Genomic DNA, 18,994 nt, shown 5'->3' with positions numbered 1-18,994 from the left:
GGACAGATATGCAAATCACCAGATAACTCATGGTAATGTTTTTAGTAACCTTAGTCACCACTTCTCTCATTTTTCTGTATCTTAAGAGAAATTAAAATTTGAGTTTAATTTACTCATCCATCCTCTTCCAAAATGTTTTTGGGATTTCTCTCCACTCTCATCCTCTTGTCACCATCCTAACATGAGGCCTGTAGTTACCTGAGCTTTCCTTCTCTCCTGGCATCCAGTCAGTCGGTCACCTAATCCATTTTTTTTCCTTTAGTGTATCCAAAGTTCACCCTTCCCCTTTACATTCCCAGGACCACCTCATCTCCTCACACTTGGATTACTATAAAAGGACCAGGACTGGATTTCCTGCCTCCAAATCTTTCCATTGCAGGAGAAACTCACAAAAAACCCCAGTTAAGTGAGAGCATTAAAGCAGCATCCCCTGGAAGCTCTCAGCAGTAGGTGGTGCTCTTGTGCCAGCTCACAGTTCTCTCAAAAGTTTTGTTCCATCAGGCAGCCTAGTGAGTACAGACTGTGCCACGGTCCATTTTTTTATTTGGCACTGACTGTTTGCCTCTGGGGAACACAGAGTTATCTAAGACACTGGCACTGACCTCCAGAAATGTGCAATATAATTGAGAGAATGAGGACTTTAAACAGAAACGTATTGTCATCTGAGCATAAAGCTATAATACAAGATGAGCTGGAGCAGGGCCATTAGAGGGGGATGGATAAGGGCTATAGGAAGATGCCCAGAGGAGACCACCTCCAACAGGGAAGAGTGGGAAGAGCGGCATTTGAGCTGGACCTTCAATGGGCAGGGTAGGAGGGAGGCTAATGTGAACAAAGGTATGAGAAAGTAGGACTGTGCAAGGCACGGAACAGGGTGTCTTGATGATGGGGGCTAAATGACCAAGTCCGGTCACATTCTTCATTCTAGGTCCTTCTAGATGTACTTCCTCTTGACACCTCATGACAAGGGTCAGCTCTCCAGGGAAATCTCCTAGGGCAGGACAAGTGTCAGTCTGTGGTGGGACCAATCAGTCCACCTGATCCGCACTGAAGAAACCAAATATCCCTTTCTTCTCTATATCAAGAAAGGGCACGTCTTCTGTCACCATCACAGCAACTGTCCCAACAGCAGGGCCTTTCATATCCTAGAAAAGGGTCTCTAAGGAGAAACTGGAGGTGAACCAAAGGGCAGAAAAATGATATTTCCTGGTGGACACGGAATGAGGGTCGTGGGGAAGAACGCTTCTGGGATGCCAGTTGAGGTAGATTTCCTCCAAGGGAATTAATGTTCCTCTGCGTGTTCCACCGTGGGTTTTCTGACTCCTCCGAGATAAGACCAAGAGTCTCTGGCTCTGCTTGGGAATGACCTCAGGGAGAACTATAGGACGTGGGGATGGGGCTGGAACAATTGATACCCTGGAGCAAAGCTTTTCCCTGAGGAAGAGTGACAACTACTACTGACCCGGGCACACCTAACTCGAGGCACCAGACACCTGTCAATTGAACACTTTCAGCCTGGAAAAGTCTCTCCATGTGTACATGTAAGAGGACATCCTTTTGTATTCACATATGAGACAGTGCCTCTCTCCATGTGCATGAGAGAACATAATTCTCTAGGTGGAAATATCCTGGTGTTTCAGACTAGCTTGAGCTACAAGAAACAAGTGCACTGACACACAAAATCATTTTCTCACTTGCGGAAGTGGGATCAAGAGCTGCCAACCCTTCCCCATCCCTTCTAATGTTTGAAAAACTCATCCCAGAAAGGCCACATTGAAGATCCGAGCCCACATCAAATGAAAATAAGCCAGAAGAACTAGTGGGAGTTCTTCTGGAGCAGAAAAAATGGGAAGGTCACTGAGGACTTTCTCTGAGTCATCTGAGGGCTGCCCTGTGGGAGAAAGAAGAGACTAGTCCTGGAGAACCCCAGAGGGCAGAGATGGGGCCATGGGGTGGAAGCTCCGGGAAGGCAAATCCTGGCCTGGTAGGAGGAGGGCTTTCTAACAAATGGTGCTGTATAATGATGACATGGGTTGCTTCACAAAGCTGTGGCTTCCTCGTCCCCAGAAATGTTCAGCAGAGTCTAAAAGAATGCGTGTCAGGGAGGCTGGAAGGGAGTTCTGCCCTGGATTAGGGATTTGAACCTCTGGTTCCAGTATTCTAAGATGCTCCTGGTAGCACCTGAACCATTCATCAGAATCCAGTTTTCGTCATGGTCTCTGGTTATTCAGAGAGTGCTATGACCAGATTTCTGACCCTCTGTTGTGACTCCTGGCAATCAACATGACATGGATATCACCTCCCTGCACGCCTCCCTGTGGCGCCTGAGCTCCAGCCACACCGGACAGTGGGTGCTCCCAAAGCCCACCCTGCACCTTGAGGCTGCCATGCCTTTGGCTCTTGCTCTCCCCTTCTCCTGCACCTCAACTTCAACTGAATGCCTTCCCATCTATGTTGTTCCCATAGCAGTGGTATGTACCTCAGTGGGTGAGCTTGCCTAGTGCAGCAGCTACTTGTTTGCCAGTGCCCCCTGCTCCAACATGGGAAGGCCTGACTCTAGCTCATCTTCAGATTACCTGTCCCCAGCAAAATACCCAGCACTTATTTAACTGGCTTATCTTCAGCAACAGTGTTCAAAGATCTTGCCAACCGGGTCACGTGCTTGCATTTCCCTTTCCTTCTATGAGCAGCAGATCCTGTTTCTAATACTCACTTTCTCAAGATCCTTCTGAGGATCCCTTCCTGACACCAGGTCCCTACCTCACATCTCCTTGTTCTGCTGCCACATGCTGCCCACTGTCTGCTCCAGCATCCTTCTTGTGATGAGGGTGTACTCTTTGCCTTCCCTCCCCACAGGCCCTGCAAGAAAGTCTCCCCATGCCTCTCTTTCACTCCTGATCCCAACTATGTGTATGACCCAACTCAAGTCTGTCTCCACAAACTTACCATCTATTCAGCACCTACTAGGTTCCGGGCATACTAGATACTTTATACACATTTTCTTTAATCCATACAACAATCCTAAGGCATGTATTAAAATCTACATTTTGCAGATAAATGAATTGCTCAGAAGGGGTGAATTAGCCACAGATAACGAATCAGCTGGGGAGTAACTAAGCTAGGATTCAAATCCAGGTCTCTGTGATTGCGAAGCCAGTGCTCTTTCTAGAAGCCCTGGCTGAGTCTCCCTGCCTGTGTTCTCTCGGCCCTCCCTGGGAGGCCTGAACCACACAGGGAGCTCTTCCTTAGCTCCACCCAAGGAAGGAAGCAGGACTACAAAAGGGAAGCTAAGCAACCAGTTCAGAGAGAATGGATGCATGAAAGGGTGGGGTAGGTACAGGCTGCAGGAGGTGCAAGGGCAAGGAGAAGAGAGGTCACAACAGAAAAGAAGGGAGAAGGGGTGCGGTGGGGTAGGACAGAAGGTAAAGGGAAGGAAGGTTCCTCAAAGTAAAATGCCTAGAAAGGGATCTTGAAAAAGCTACCTTCCCCAGACTCAATTTGTTTTTTTGTTTGTTTTTTGTTTTTTGTTTTCACTTTATAAATTGTACCTGAATGTCTTATGTTCTTCAAAAAGGGACTGAAGACATTTCTTCCACTTTCCCTCCCAGGGCAGAACTAACACGTTTCCTTTTTCCTTGAACCACCTCTGCAGCCTCTCCCCCATACACGCTAGTCTCCCCCTCATTCCCAACCGCTGCTGAGTAAGCAAAAGAGACCTTGGTACCTAATCGGGGTCTAACTCATGGAGTGATTACTATTTCCAACCATCTTTTTCTTATAAGGTATTGGAATCACATCAATGCTGAACCTGATTTTCCCTACACTATTCCCCTATCCAAAGAGCCAGGGGTGGGGAAACATGATCCTCAGCACCTAGCCGAGGACCTGACACATAGTAGACACTCGATGTCTGTTGACAAATAAATATTTCTCAGTTACTTCCCTGTGCCTCACACAAGTTCTATCTCTGATAGGACCTACTTTTCCTAGCTCACCTAAATTGCTGTGGACAGAATCAGCATGACAATCTGCATTCTGGAAAGTACTGTTAACATAGTGTCACGTTCTCGGTGCCAAGGCGTAACCATGGGGTATGTAGTTCTATGAGGTCCATTCATAAGTTGAGGCCACATACGCAGGCTATTCACATACGACAGTTCAGGTCTTGGCCCCATCCAGCCCGCGTGAGAGACCTGGGAACGAGCCAAGCCTCGTGTGCCTAGCGTTCCTCCCAGGCCTTCCTCCTTTTGCTCCCACGCCCACAGCCCTGGTGCAGGCCTGGTGACTGCAGCATACAGTGGGGCTGAAAATGCAGGCAAGGGAGAAAGGAGAGGGAGAAAAACAGCTTTGGGAGAAAACACTCACACATACAGCCTGCAGAACATTGTGACTTGGATTATTTTTGGAACCTAATGTTTCTAATGTTCAAGGGGAGGAAATGAGAAAAAGCAAGCAGAGATTCCCAGGACCAAAAGGCTAGAAATAATACAGGACACCGTGTCCTGTGCTGGGGTGGAATACAGACACACTTCCTCGCCCTGAGCCCAGTCAACAGGGGATGGAGGGGGGCGGCAGTTTCGGGCCCAGTAGGAGGAGGGCGGGCAGGAACATGAGGGCACCGGAGCCTTTCTCCAAAAAAGCAGGAAATTACAAACCGCCCATAAAGATCTTGCCCTTCTGGCTGCCCCCAAAGGTCGCAGCTCTTTGAAGCCTCCCTCCCAACAAGGAAGGCCAGGGCAACTGAATCACAGAGACCTGTCAGCACGCCCCCTGGAGGCCTGTCTGTGCTTGCACCTTTACCAGAGCAGTGGCCAGGACAAAGGTCAGATGACTCTTACCCTCCATTTCTCCCCAGCCCCTCTAGCCACCTCCTGGGTTGCTGGCATGTGTGTCCTTTCTCCTGCTGGGCAAGGTCGGGTGTGTGTGTGTGTGTGACAGAGAGGGAGTGAGAGTGAGAGAGCCAGAGACAGAGACAGAGACAGGAAGACAGACAGACACAGGAGGAGCCCCAGCCTCAGAGCAGAGGGCTTACCTTCCCATGCTGCCTACCTGTCTCTATCCCAGGCACACCTCCCAACCTCACCAAGTCTCAGCTTTCCCATCTATAAAACGATGCTCATATCCACGCCTGCCTGGCCTGCCACACAAAGTAGATGGGAGACCAAATAATGAAACACCATGATCGATGACTTTGGGTGGGTCTCTGCTTCTGGGTCAAAATTTTCTATGTAAAAGGAAGGGCTGGACCAGAAAACCTCTAAGGTCAGGAATGTGAGAACACTTTAAAATGTGACGTTCAAAAAAATATTATGTATTATAATTACTACAATGGCACTTCAGTTTGACGAATGACTGTGGAGTCATGCTCAGCGAGGCTTGAAAGGTGTAGGGACTGGAGCGGTGGTGAAGAGAAGAGGCAGTGGGCCAGCGTCTGGCAGGAAGGAGAGGCAGCACAGTTTCCCCACAGCTGGCCCCACTGGCTCTTGTCACCCCAGGCAGGATGAGACTTTGGGTCCTACTTTGGACCCCAGGGAGTGATCGGAACTCTTCATTCCTTGGAGGGAAAAGGCAGGAAACAGCAGTGAATATTTTGCCCAGTGACAGAGCACCCTGGAGATGTCCTGAATTACTAATGTGGTTAGCAGAACATACACACAGCAAAACAATACCATGTACCCCTCAAAACAGTGCCCTGCTTTCTACCATGATATCCTTTACCGAATGGGCCCCATAAATATTTTCTCTTGATGAGTAGCATGAAAGTAACATTATTTTGTTTGCACAGGCCTCCAAGAATATCAAAATGCATAGACGTATTTCTTGGATAGGAAGTGTATCTGGCCCTAAGTTTGCAGAAGAATAAGACAAATACATTTAGATATAATACAAAGCAGAAGGTGACAAATGTCTCAGATGTAGAAGGTACATGGGGAGGGGGCGATCAAATCTCACTGAGGAGAATTTGCTTTCCTCTATGGCTGCTTCCAGGACACTGTTTTTCCAGAGTCCTTTCCCTGTGGCATCTCCCCCAACCCTGACCTATCAGATATGACCACAATTTGATCTGGGCTCTCCTCTCTTGCGCCTCACCCAGGGGCACCACACCACCTAGTGATCTTTGGGAACCTCCATGAACCAACATAATTGCTAACTTCCCTCAAAATTCAGTTCTTGATTTTGTTCCATTAGGAAATCACTGAAAATTATTTGGAGCAAGTTCATTTGAAAGACAGCATCAATGACACACTGCATGGTCTCAGCAGGTGCCGGATGGCTGAAGAGTAAATCATGACTGAGATGGTACAGGGAGAAGGAAGGGAAGCCTATGCCTAGGAAGCAGCTATGCTGGGCTGGGCATGGTGCCGGGCACTTCCACATACATCACCCCATTCCATTCGGGCCTCATAACAACTCCGGCAGCAGCTGCGGGTTTTGTTTTGTTTTGTTTTGTTTTTAAAACAAGAAAAGAACTCAACAGATTACAATTTTCTGAGAAAAGTTTCTTATTTTCCATCATCACCCAAGGTGACAACCTTGAAGAGAAAAGAGCATCCTATAGATGTACAAGGAAGAATGAATAGCAAGAAGGCAAATATTTTTATAGAATTATTGAGCTGTAAAAGAGCTTAGGTATCATTTAGTGTAGCAAGTCTCAAAGGAGGAGGAACAGCAGGTACTCTTGTGTTGGGGTAAGTGGGGCTCTTTATCAAACTACTCTGGAGATGCTTCTATGTCCCCTTACAAGCCTATTTTCTGCCACCACGGCCACTGCCACCACTACCATGATCACTACATGCCCTGCCACCCCACTTCTCCCACCAAAAGACATTTTCATAGAGAGTACTGTACATGAGAACAGTGCATGTGGAGGCAAAAGAAAAGTCAAAAGTCACTGGGCTGGCCCAAATTCTTCATCTTTGTTTTTTTGAGGACCATAATTGGGGGGCAGAGGTTAATGATGTACCTCAGGTCTCCCAACTGGTAAGTGGAACCCCAGGACAAATCCAAACCCCTTCTTGCACAGCTCCATTTCGGCATGAACATGGCACCCGTAGGTGATTAGAATTTCATCATGCAAAAATGAATATGCAGGAAGGCATTTAAAATTAGGTTCTTCAAAGGGAGCTTCTCATAGGTGCTGTGGTGAGGCCAGGCTCAGGCAGCCGCTGACGCCACTCTCCTCTCAGCAAATGAGAGGTCCTCACCCGGGCAGATGCCTTGGTCACAGAGGAGGTGGGCACCTAACTATGCTCCCAAGAGAGATCTTGTTTGGGGTGTGTCCCAAGCATAAGTTTATCCACAAAACAAACACAGTGTGCTGTTTAAAACAATAATAAGCACAATCCCAGTACTGGAAACCCCGCCAGGCAGCTTTTGGAGGTTCTCCCACAGGAAGTGGCAATACACTCCTCCTTTCTGGAATGGCTTTGGGTAAGACTAGGTATGGATCTCCTAGGTAGAGAGCAGTATAGCCTTCTTTATTCAGAAGTAAAGTAGACAAAGCTTTCTCCATCAGTTAAGTCTAATTATGCACTGGAGCCTTTCTAAGCACTTCTCCTTCCCTATAAAGACTAGAAGATTATGGGCCTCCCCCAGGTCAGAAGGCAGGCGGTACGGCAGCTGCAGCATTTTCTGATACTTATCATTGGCATCAGCACATAGATGGGTATCATGAGGTCACATGCGCATGGGAGGTAGACCCTTCTATCTCAGGATCTTTCCCAGTTGTACCATTCTAAGGTGTTCTAGACATGCAGGAAAGGGAAAAGGGACGAGACAGGGTCCTCCACTGAGCAGCACCCACGCTTCCCTTTTCCAAGGGGACATCTACAGTGAGTCTTCTTAATGACCAGAAATACCACAAACTGCCCACTAATGGAGAAGAGGCCTCCCTTATCTGGTAATGGGATGTTGATTACAGGGCAGACACCTTCATCACACAGGTTCCACTGCATCCGAGGGGGCAGCTGACTGTGAAACAGGGCTGCAAAGAGAGCCGTAATCTGTGCCCGGCTAATGAGGGGCGACCCAGCCTGTATTCTGTGAACACAGTGGAGGACAGGCCCATTAGTTACAGACCAGAGGGCACCGGGCCGAGGCAGCAGTGTTCATCTTCAAGCAAGTGTGTTACTTGAGTCATCTCTGAATAGCCAGCCCTCCCATGAATTGCTCAGTAAGGCTTTCTTGTCATTCCTGAGCTGCAAAATACCCTCTTCTCTGAAAACTCCCCGATCGCAGAGGCTGTGCCTACAACAGTGGGGTGCACACAGCAGACATAACTAATAATAAATAGGAGGTTATCACAGCTTTCCGCTCCATGGCAAAAATTCTGCCCTACTCGTCTTTATCCAAGTACCTCCTTTTGGGCTCATGACAGCTGCTCAACAGAAGTTTATTAAATGAATGGGTGGCCTGCTTTATGAATTATCTGTGGAACAGAGTCCCTCCTCCCTACATGCTTAATTGGAAGAGAAAATGGCTCCCTCACTACCACCCCCAAGATGAAGAATGCAGGGGTCATCACAGAGGTCAGGGGAAGGTGGTGAGAGGTAGCTTCACTCTCCAAGGCCAGCTGGTAAATAGGGAGTGCTATCCATCACTCAATCCCTGGGAAACAAGCTGTCACCCCAGAGGGCCAGAGGGGAGACTCTGCCCCTCCCTTTACAAAAATAGAAGCTGGGTGATCACCAGACTCCTCCAATTGCCAAGAGCTTCCCAGATCTGGAATTAAAGGCCTCCGACAAGCCTCCCACCAAGAAAGGAGGCTCGGACGTGGCTCACGCCGTAAGTATTTCCTGACGCCCTTGTTTAGATGTGAATCCACGTGCGTACAACCCTCACCCAAACCGCTACCCTCCTCACCCCCTTCCAAAAACACCAAATAAGTCAAGGGCTAAGGCACTTCGTTCTGCACAAATATTTTAAATTAATCTTGCAGGAACTTAAAAGGACTGTTTTTCTCCTTTGCCCCACACCCGGCACATTTTCTGTGGCAGCTGAGTCAAGCCTGAGCAGCATTTTCGTCACTGGCTCAATATCAAAATATTCCTGGGCTGCTCTCTTCCCATCACCCTCTCACTCCCTCTGCTTTGTTTTTGATATTCTCTCCTCTCCCTTCCCCCTCCACACTCAGACACCCACACACCATACATCCAAGCACACATGCATGCACGCACACTTCCTTTTAATATGTGAACACACCATGGAACACGGATCCTAAACTTAGAGTCCACGCACTGAATTCAGGGATCGTGCACTTGGGTAGGGAAAAACGCAGCCCTTTATTTTCACGAACATCTATCTGGAATACAGCATTCTCTTCAATTATAAATGTAGGGACAAACGATATTACTGTTAGCAACACTTGTGCCTCTAACGTTAATAGAAACACACGCGTTTTCATATCACATCAGGGTTGTTGCCCTAAAGTATCATTTATACTCGAATTTACGGTAGTTGTGAGACTACAAGTATGTCTTGTTATTTAACAGGTTCCTAAAGAAGTACACGTTACTGTTATTTTTTAAAACTTAAGAACTGCATTTCAGTAATTATTTTCCAAGCCCACATGTGTTATTTTGTATTTACAAAATACAAAATATTGTGAAGAGAGTCCATAGGCTTCACCAGACCAAAGGGGTCCACAGCACAGAGGGTTAAGAGCTGCTGCTGCAGAGTGAGCATTAGGAGATGGGATTTGAGATTTTTCATAGAGTCATCAGGGCATGGCCCAGGGGACTCAGGGGGTAGCAAGCAGTGCTCCGTGATAGCATGAAGCAGGTCCTAGGAGCAAAGGACAGTAGGGTTATTGGATAAGAGCTTAGGTGGGCTTTGGAGCAGACAAAATACTGGCTGTGTCTCATCGGCAGTGTGATCTTGGGCAAGCCACTTCATCTCTATGAGTCTCCATTTCCTCAACCATAAAACAGGAATAATAATACACTATACGATTCTTGTGAGCACGGATTGAGAGGATGTATGTGTGGCAGCAATTATTGCTTGGTTGACTGACACCCCTCTGGCTCGAGAAGGTCAGCCATCCACCTGGGGGCTAAGGTATGGTTTTTTTGTTTAGTTTTTGAAACAGGCCCTATCTGTGCCTATGCAGTCTTCTCATATCCTAGAGCTTTGGGGATGCTGTGCACTGCCTTGGACTCTAAAACACATCTAGGCAGACGTAAGTCGCCTGCCTCCCATTCTGTCCCCGGCTCACTGAAATGGGCACCCAGGCCAGGCTGCAAAGCAGATGTCCTGCCCCAAAGACATCCCAAGGACAGAAGATCTGTTCCAAACTTTTCCACAGAAGTACCTTCTTCTGGCTTCACAGAGCATCTGGCTCCTGACCTGGTGTCTCATCACTTGGTGTACAGTGAGTGACAGGATTCTGCAGTCCAAGTGGCCCCTCCCAGAACAGGCCAGAGCCAGACCCAGACTGTCAGGCCACTGGGCAAAGAGCCCTCAGGAAGGTCAGGGAAAACCTTTGCAGCTCCTAAGGTGTAAAGACACTCCTCAACATGTTTCTTACAAAAACTAATTAAATGATATTCGAGAGTCCTGTTGTAGAAAGGGCTATGCATTCTTTAAAAATTACATATATTGATTTTCTTCTAATTATAACTTATAAAAGATTGAAAAATACATAAAATTTATACAGATAAATTAAAATTGGCCATAAGCCTGGCCCCTAGAAATCAAAACTATTAACATTGTGGTGAATTTCCTCCCAGTCATATCTATGCTGGCACTCACATATAAATTGAGATCATCATTATATAGAGTTTTATATCCTGATTTCATCACTCGAAAATACTTGAGACATTTTCAATGTGGGCTCTTAAAAGACATAAAACCATTATTATATCAGACGCAGTCTATAAAACTCACAGGCTACTGAGAGATGGCATGGCATCTCTGAGAGTAGTATTGTGCATTTTAATATGTTATTCCCAGAAAACTGATAGGAGAGCTCATTTCACTCCTCCTAAAGTATATATAATAGCAAACCCGTGTTCGTCTGAAGAGAATCTAGAGAAGATACTTCTGTGTCTTCATCAAAGAAACACTATATGATATTTTTCTTTTTCACTTTCTCATATCTGCTCCAATAACGGGAAAGCTTTGAAAATTCACTGCCGGAAAAAATGGAGTCTTGCTTAAGTGCTGAACAGCCAAGGAAAAACCTTCAGAAAGAAGTGGTATGGCAGGAAGAGCCTTGCACTTCAAATTGAAAAAAGCTGGATCCGTATGTCAAGTCTGCTACTGCAGCCCTAAGATCAAGGAGCACCCATCCCCCTGTCTTCAGCAGAGACATCAACTCTCACCTCAAAGGACCGAAGGACTTCGCAGATTAAATGAGGCTCTGTATTTGAAATGCTTTGTCATAGTAAAGTACACCGCACAGCAATAATCACTATATCGTGTTCTTGTGGCTGCTAACAGCATTGTTATTTTTGTTACTCAGCTGGCCTGAACCATTCACTACATGTCTTGAGAGGGGCAGTGTTCAACAGTGCGGGGAAAGCATGGTCCCTGGAGCCGTCCTTTACTTCCTAGTTTGGCCAAGTTATTCAGCCTCTCACTTTCTTCATCTGTAAAACGGGATGATGGTAATATACTTACCTTATAGGACTTGAGAGGATTAAAATGAGTTGATTTATACACGATGCTTAGAACAGTGCCTGGTGCATAATAAACACTACATAAGGGGAGTTTTAAAAAGTCAGTGATAAATGGTCAAATATAAGACTGAAATGTGTGCCAGCTAAAACCAGTAGGCATACTTTCTGAAAGCCTTTCACTAAAGTATTATCCTTAATCAGGACTAGCAGCCTCTATCGATTTCGCTAGAAAGTCATGCCCCCCACACCCACCCCAGCCCCAGGTAAGCTGGCTCCCCTCTCACCTTCTCGGCATCCTGCTCGAAGAGCCGTAGTTGGAAGCACTGGTCCAGCTTGAGCTTGCGCACGTGCCACATCTGGTGCAGGTGCTGCCGGGTGGAGTGCAGCTTGTCCAGGAGGCTGGTGATCTTGGGCACCAGACTCTGGAAGTCGGCGCTGCCCGGGATGCAGTTGCGCCCTGAGAAGCCATCGCTGCAGCGGATGCACTGCAGCAGCCGCTGCCCCTCCCGGTCCAGCTCCTCCACAGGGGCCTTCAGTACCTTCTTCTTAAGCTGCGTGTGCTCGTCGATGAGCCTCCGCGAGCCCTCCACGTCCACGGGGAACTCCTTTCGCGCCAGCATCTCCTGAAGGTCCTCCAGGCGCGAGAGCAGGTGCACAGCGCTGTTGAAGAACTCCTCCAGAGAGAGCCTCAGCTCGATCCACTCCTCGTGGTTGTAGTCCAGGGAGCCGTCAAACTCTTCGGTCAGCTGGGAGGGGTCCACCAGCTTCGTGAGGCCCTCCACGGACACCATGCTTGTCTGGGAGGGCAGACACACAGAGGGAGGTTCAGTGCAATGGGGAGAGTGGGGAGAAGACCAAGGCGGCAGGAGAGAGAGTCAACGAAGGAGACCAAGGTAAGTCCACATGATAATGACCACAACCTGCCTAGGAAAGGGTGAGTGAGAGAGCCTGTGGCCCACTGGGCAGGAGCCACAAATCACAGTCAGCACTTTCAACAGACTGGCTGGCTCAAAAAGGCTCTCTACCTGCCCGCTATCTGCCCTTCCAGGAAAGGCTGCCTTTAAGTCTCGACTGGCCTCATCTTCCTCCTTTCCACCCCCTAGTCCACCGCAGCAGGGCTTCAGATGCTAGAAGCGGGAGAAGCTGGAAGGAAAAATAAACCCAGTGCCTAGAGGTCTAGTTCTTCATTGCCTGAAATCCCACCCAGGCCCACAGCCCAGGACATTATCATGGCTGAGTTAAGCAATGTGGGTCACTAGCTGGGCTGCAAGGATCTGAGTCTGTCTTCCTGCTGCAGGCTGAGCAGGCTCTCCCGGGTAGCAGATGCCTTTCTCCAATTTAGTTAGCCAGGACCTGGGCGTGGGTAGGTTTAAAAGCTCCCCAGGTGATTCCAATGTGCAGCCAGTGATACAAACCTCTGCTGCTCTAGATCCTGCTACTCAAAGTGTGTCCTTCGGGCTGGCAGCATTAAGACCCCTGGGAGTTTGTTAGAAACGCAGCATCTCAGACCTATCCCAGATCTGCTGGATCGGAATCTACATTTAACACGGCCCCCAAGGGACTCCGTATTAAACTTTGAGCAGTCCTGTTCTAGAGCACTCTCCCCTTCAAATCTAGCTCAAAGTTTACCACGTCCAGGAAGTCTCCCATGATTACATTCACCAATTATCCATTAAGTATCTGCTATTGAACAAGCCTGTACGCTCAGTCTGCATTACATGTTTCATTGGCTGTTTGTAAGGCACTACTTTATAAATATTCTAAGTGGGGGATGTCCAGCTATCTCTCTTGTACTTTTTGTTTAGGAGGCAGAGACAAGCTTGTTCAACTTGGGGCGACGGGAGATGGGAAGTGCTGGGCAGCTACACAAGCAAAAGTTTCAGGATTTGTTGGAAAGGTTATTTTCAGTCTTTTCAGGTTATAAATATATAGGGTTGTTGTCACCGCCTCTGTATGAACAAACTAGAAATACAAAAAGCATTTCCCTATAGGCCTCCTAGTGCTGGGGAGGGGTGCTGGCAGAGTGAGTGTTTTTATACCAAGTTGATTCTGCGTGTTATTTACACAAAGTGAGTATTGCTTCACTCAGGTGATCAGGCTGCTCAAATGACAGAATATTGGGGCCACCACCCTACATGCAGGCGCTCCTGGCCCTGGGGGCGGCGGGGACAAGCGTCTGGAATGGGAAGTTGCTGCAAGCTGAAGAGCAGCTCTGCCTTTCCAACGGACACACGTATACAAGGTCCATCCCCACAGGTGAGGCTAGAACGCCAAGAAGGTGAAACGGGTCAGATTTGTTGGAACAAAGATTCTAAGCCAATGATTTAATCTGATGTGTTATCATTAAAAATTCTCGGGGGACACATATGCCCTCTGGAAAAAAATATCTAGTTAAAAAATAACATGTTTTCCCTGAGTATAAAGGTAATAACATAATTCTTGAAGGAGGATAGAAAAACACAAAGAAAATAAAAATCGCCCATAATCCAGCCACCTCTACTGCTACCATTTTCATGTGTTTCTCAGCCTTCTTCTCCACATATACACTTAAGACAAATTTCAGATTATACTACCCATACTGTTTTGTAACATGCCTTTTTAAAATAATAAGCATTTTTCAGTGATACTTTTTCTAAATATGATTTTTGATGAGCTATAATTGACATATAACTAAATATGATTTCTAAAGGTTTCATAGTATTTGTCTATTAATTCATCAAAATTAATGGATATTCAGAATACAAACTATATATGTGTGTGTGTATATGCATATGTGTATATGTTTGTGTGTATATTATTGCAGAAAAACACTGTGATGAACAACCTTGTAGACATTTTTGCTTACAATTATAATTACATTTTCAAAAAGTTTTGTTTAGCTTTTATGTTAAAAATATTTTCCTAGAAGAATTACTAGATCAATGGATATAAACTCTTTTTAACGCATTTGACCCAAATTATAAAGTTGCCCCCAGAAACAACTGTCTCAATTTACACATTCACCAACAGTACACAGGTGCTTAATGACAATTTTTGGGACAATCACTTGATCCTCTTTTTCCTCCCCAGACTCTAACCAGTAAGGCTACAGTATCCCAGGAATCCTGAAATACCAGTCTCAGCCATGCGTATCAAGGGAGATGGAGAGGCACAAGTGAGAAACACACAGGTGGCAGAAGGGGAAGGGAAAGGGGGTGCTAAGAGAGAGGCCTGGCTCACCTCGAAGATAAATTTGGAGCTGCCAAAGTTGGTCTTCTGCTTCTGCCAGAAGTTGTCGGGTTTGATGATGAGGGCCACATGAATCTCGGCTGGAAAGGCTTCCTGAAGCGTCTTGAGGAGGGGCTTGATGAGGTCCCACTTGGAGCCTCGCATGTCGATGATGACGGTGAAGCCACGTTTGCACACGTCCTCACTGTTGGTAGGTCAGAGGTCAGGCATGGTCACTCTGGACAGTGAAGACTTTGGAGTACACAGTCAAAAAGCATCCGGAAACCTGCCTTTCTCTTCATCCAGACTACTCTTCCAACTCATGCCCCGTCTCCCGGCTGCCTTCCAATTCAACTAAAAATGCATTGCCTCAGAACACCTTAACTCATCTGACGGAGGGCATTCTGCCTTCTCCAAGCACTTAGCAAATAACTTAGTCTTCCTTGTAGTCAATCACACTTCTTGGGATGTTTACTTACTGGGGTATTTGTAATATGGCTTGATTTTACTTTTAATTTTTGTCTCTCTTGTTCCTGGGAGGAAGCGTGTTTTCCTCATTTGAATACAAGCTCTCTACACACAGGGACCTATCACCCTCCAAGTCCTTTGCATGAGTGCTATCCTTCCCCATGCCTCACATCGATGGCAGTCACTAGTACACTCCATCACCAAACTCAAACTGGGCCAAAGGATCTTTTCCAATAAAGGATTCTAGGCACATTCTATCGATTGATAAGAGATGGTACACAAAGTATTAATAATATATACTTACCACACAAAGTATTAATAATATATATTTACCACCACTCTACCTAAGATTACTTATTGTTCAAAAGGTATGTCAACTTATAAAAAAATCAAGTTGCTGAGTCATGTTGATTAACAACAGATAGCGAAGGGTGGGACTGATCAGAAAGGTGGATAGTCTGATGTCTCTTGTACTTTCATTATAAGAAGGCATAAAAAGGCATGTTTATGAAAATTAAGAGAAGGGAAACTACTCCTAAAATCAAGGCCAGATAAGGTGACAGTGACCATCTTGAAAACCAAAAGATAAGCAGACTAAGTGAATCAAGATGTTTTTACATAGTTTAAGTAATAAAGTTTATTTAAGCACTTGGACTTTGTAATTCCTAAGAATCAAAAAATAAAATGAAAGTCAAAATAGTTATAACATTTCAGTTTTAAGTTTATGTTTTGGTAGTTAGGGGGTCTTCTCTTCTTCTTGGCTTATTTAACCTATCCATTTATTTTATAACTCAAAGTAGACTTTGGTTAATTCACATTCTTATATAAAGACTGGTGCGGTATTTCCTTAGGGTCTTTCACTTAATTTCCTATTCCCCAGATTGTACTTGCTTAAACCACCGTGCATGATACATGACCCACAGATGTGCGCTACCACATATCAATCGCTTCCAGCTACTGGAGGTAAAAGGCCACAATTGGAAGATTTAAGCCACAAATGGAAACAAAATCTCTTTTCAGGCTTCATTCTCAAATCTCAACAGTGATGAGAATGTCACAGTCTGGTGAAGAGACCACAGTCCCTGTGACTGTGTGAATGGCTTACTTAGGCCTCCCAGTTAGACAGGGAAGCTCCCCAGGTGAGAAGACTCTTTCCGTTTCTTCTTGTTGATACAAAGGGCTAGACTCAGCATGGGAAGATGGCTGTGTCTTTTGTTTTTCCCCAAATCCTACATCCCAAAAGGAACTGCCTCTTCTTCTCTGGCGCCTGAGTCAAAAAGTGGCAAGAGACTTCCATAAATAATTTTCTCCGCCCTATTGTCTGAAAGCAAAATGACGCTTTCTTAAATTACAGAATTTCTTTCCCATTATAAAAGATACACCTGCTAATTATAGAAAAGATAAAATATTCAAAGAACTGTATAAGAGATGCTAATGGTAGGAATTTATATCTGGCCTATTTCCTTCCAGTCTTTTTTGTGCATGTAATTTGTGTGTGTGCAGTGTAATACCATAGAGTGTGCTACTTTTCACTGTGACAGCTTTTTCTCCTGTCTAAAACTTCGTTAAAACTGTTACATTTAATGACACATAGCCCATCGTATACCTATACCATAACTTATTTAATCATGCTCATTGCTGCTTTGCAGAAAGGCGTATCAACTTACATGTCTAACAACAATGCATAAGAGAACTCCTCCCCCTTACCATATCCTCATCATCACTAGTCATTGAAATCTTGGCCCATTTTCTAGGAAAAATATTGCATTACATTTAAATGTCCATTTCTCTGATTACTAGCTATAGCTTACTGGCCCAGAAGTATTTCTTCTTTGACTTACCTGAGAGTTCTTTGATTCCTTTTTCTACTGGAGTTTAATGGCTTTTCTCACTGAGCTTAGTTTCGTTCAGTTTGACTCAGATTTGTTGCGTGCCCACTTATGCCATGCACTAACAAGGTAACTATGGGTTTTGCCCTTCCTTAGAAATGACCAACTTCCTTCTGTATTGGCTCCTCAGCCCCCATGCCTGTTACCATAATTGTGCGGACATGAGAAATCTCCATCCCTAACAACAAATAGTCAGTGTTGCTACCAAGATCTGGAGTTTGACTATCCCAGCATCCAAATGTGGTGGTCAGTACCAGGTTACATACTACCAACTAATAATTTCTGACAACTCAAGTAGAAATCAGGTACTAACATTCTCTAGGAAGTTCTCACTAACTCAGGAGAAGAGGAAAGAGGCCCAGGGGCTGCGAGCTAATCTAATTGGCATCTTTCTGTGGAGCAGCCTAATCTCTCAAGGTTCTTTGTGTGTCTAGTTTCAAGTAAGGAGCATAGCTGGGGGAGGAAAAAGAATTTCTTACCATGTGCTTATGCTATTAGGGACTGTTGTTGGGCACTGGGTATACAATATTTCACTTTATCCTCACAATACCTTATAAACTTAGTATGGTAACCTTCACATAAAAGATGAAATCGAGGCACAGAATTTGCAGAACTTCAGTCACATCACTAGCAAATGGCTAAGCAAATAACCAAATCCAGGACTGTTGACTGTAAAGCCCATACTTAGGCCACTATATTATATTACACTCCATTTTAGTGCCACTGTGTAGAGTGTTTTTGTCATTGGAGGTGGGGGTTAACTGTCAGCGATGAGGGGATTAGGTCAGGGAGCTCACAAGAGATGAGGAATTACGCCAAGGAGTCCAAGTGAATGACTTCCACTCTGCAGTCTGCAAAATCGCAAAATCACAGAAGCAAAGGACCATGGCATATTGAGACAGTTCAAGTGATTTACTTTGGTTTAGGCGCATGGGTAAGAGGAACAGAGTGATGACAGAGTGCTGCTCTGAGTGCTTTAGAGAGCCCTGTCCAGGCTCTGACCCTCTTGCATACCTGCCACTCCCAACTCCACCCTGGGGCCGAGGAGACCTGCCTACATGGACTCCATGCTATATCTCCACCTCCCTCATAGACCAAGCTCCTAGTACCTGAAATTCTAAAATTCTCTGCCCAAAGAGCCCTTAGCCTACTTCCTGGGTCCATGTGCACCCATTTCCCAGGTCCAATCCCCCAAGGCAAGTAACACCACCAGCACAAGCACCCTTAAGCCTAAGTGGTAGTAAAGGGCTGTCATTTGTAAGGATGTGACTGGAATATGGGTGTGTGAACTGGAATGTCCCCCTGCATACATAAGACCCGTGCAGTGGAAGACAGAGCTGGGCAGTGGACAGAGAAGTGGGGGAGAACATGGCCTGGGGGCCCGTCTCCCTGTGCTGTCAAGTTCTGGCATAGACCTCAGAGGAGTCCAACAAAACGAAATCTAAAGTTGGCCTCCTAGGTCACTACGAAGATATATTTGTCAAAGTGTAAGAATAGTTTGTTAGCTTGCTATATTAATTTTCAATATTTAGATATACATAGGGTATGTGGGTTTCCACTAGGTTTCCACTTGTACTCTTGTCCCAGACACCAAAGAAGAGGCAGGAGTGGAAGCAAGTATCAAATCAGGATACTCTTTGATTTGTCAGAGTGCTGGATTTATCCCGAGGGCAATAGGGAACCAGTGAAGGAAGGAATGGGATCAGGTGGTTTATAAAGATTATCCCCCAGCTGTGCAGAGGGAAAGTAAACTGGGGTAGGGCAGAGGGAGTGGTGACAGCAGAAACAGAGAAACCATCTCCTTTGGATCTT

The 18,994-nt window shown here is 45.9% G+C and overlaps 1 protein-coding gene across 5 annotated transcripts in view; it reads right to left on the bottom strand.

Moving 5' to 3' along the window:
* LOC120586721 (kalirin) overlaps positions 1-18,994 on the bottom strand; it is a 434,187-nt gene that overhangs the window by 207,135 nt on the left and 208,058 nt on the right. For all 5 annotated transcript variants that reach the window (XR_005648786.1, XM_039843223.1, XM_039843224.1 and 2 more), the window contains exons 4-5: positions 14,838-15,030; positions 11,903-12,415 (exon numbers count right to left, since the gene is read on the bottom strand). Coding sequence is in view for 4 of the 5 variants with exons in the window: in XM_039843223.1 (XP_039699157.1) it covers positions 11,903-12,415; positions 14,838-15,030 (706 nt within the window). In the remaining variant the exon portion in view is untranslated. The remainder of the gene's footprint in view (positions 1-11,902; positions 12,416-14,837; positions 15,031-18,994) is intronic.

This window comes from Pteropus medius, unplaced genomic scaffold (assembly GCF_902729225.1).
Source record: "Pteropus medius unplaced genomic scaffold, Ma_sr-lr_union100, whole genome shotgun sequence".
NCBI lineage: Eukaryota > Metazoa > Chordata > Mammalia > Chiroptera > Pteropodidae > Pteropus > Pteropus medius.
Note: the sequence above shows the minus strand (reverse complement) of the source record. Positions and strands in the feature narration are given on the sequence as shown.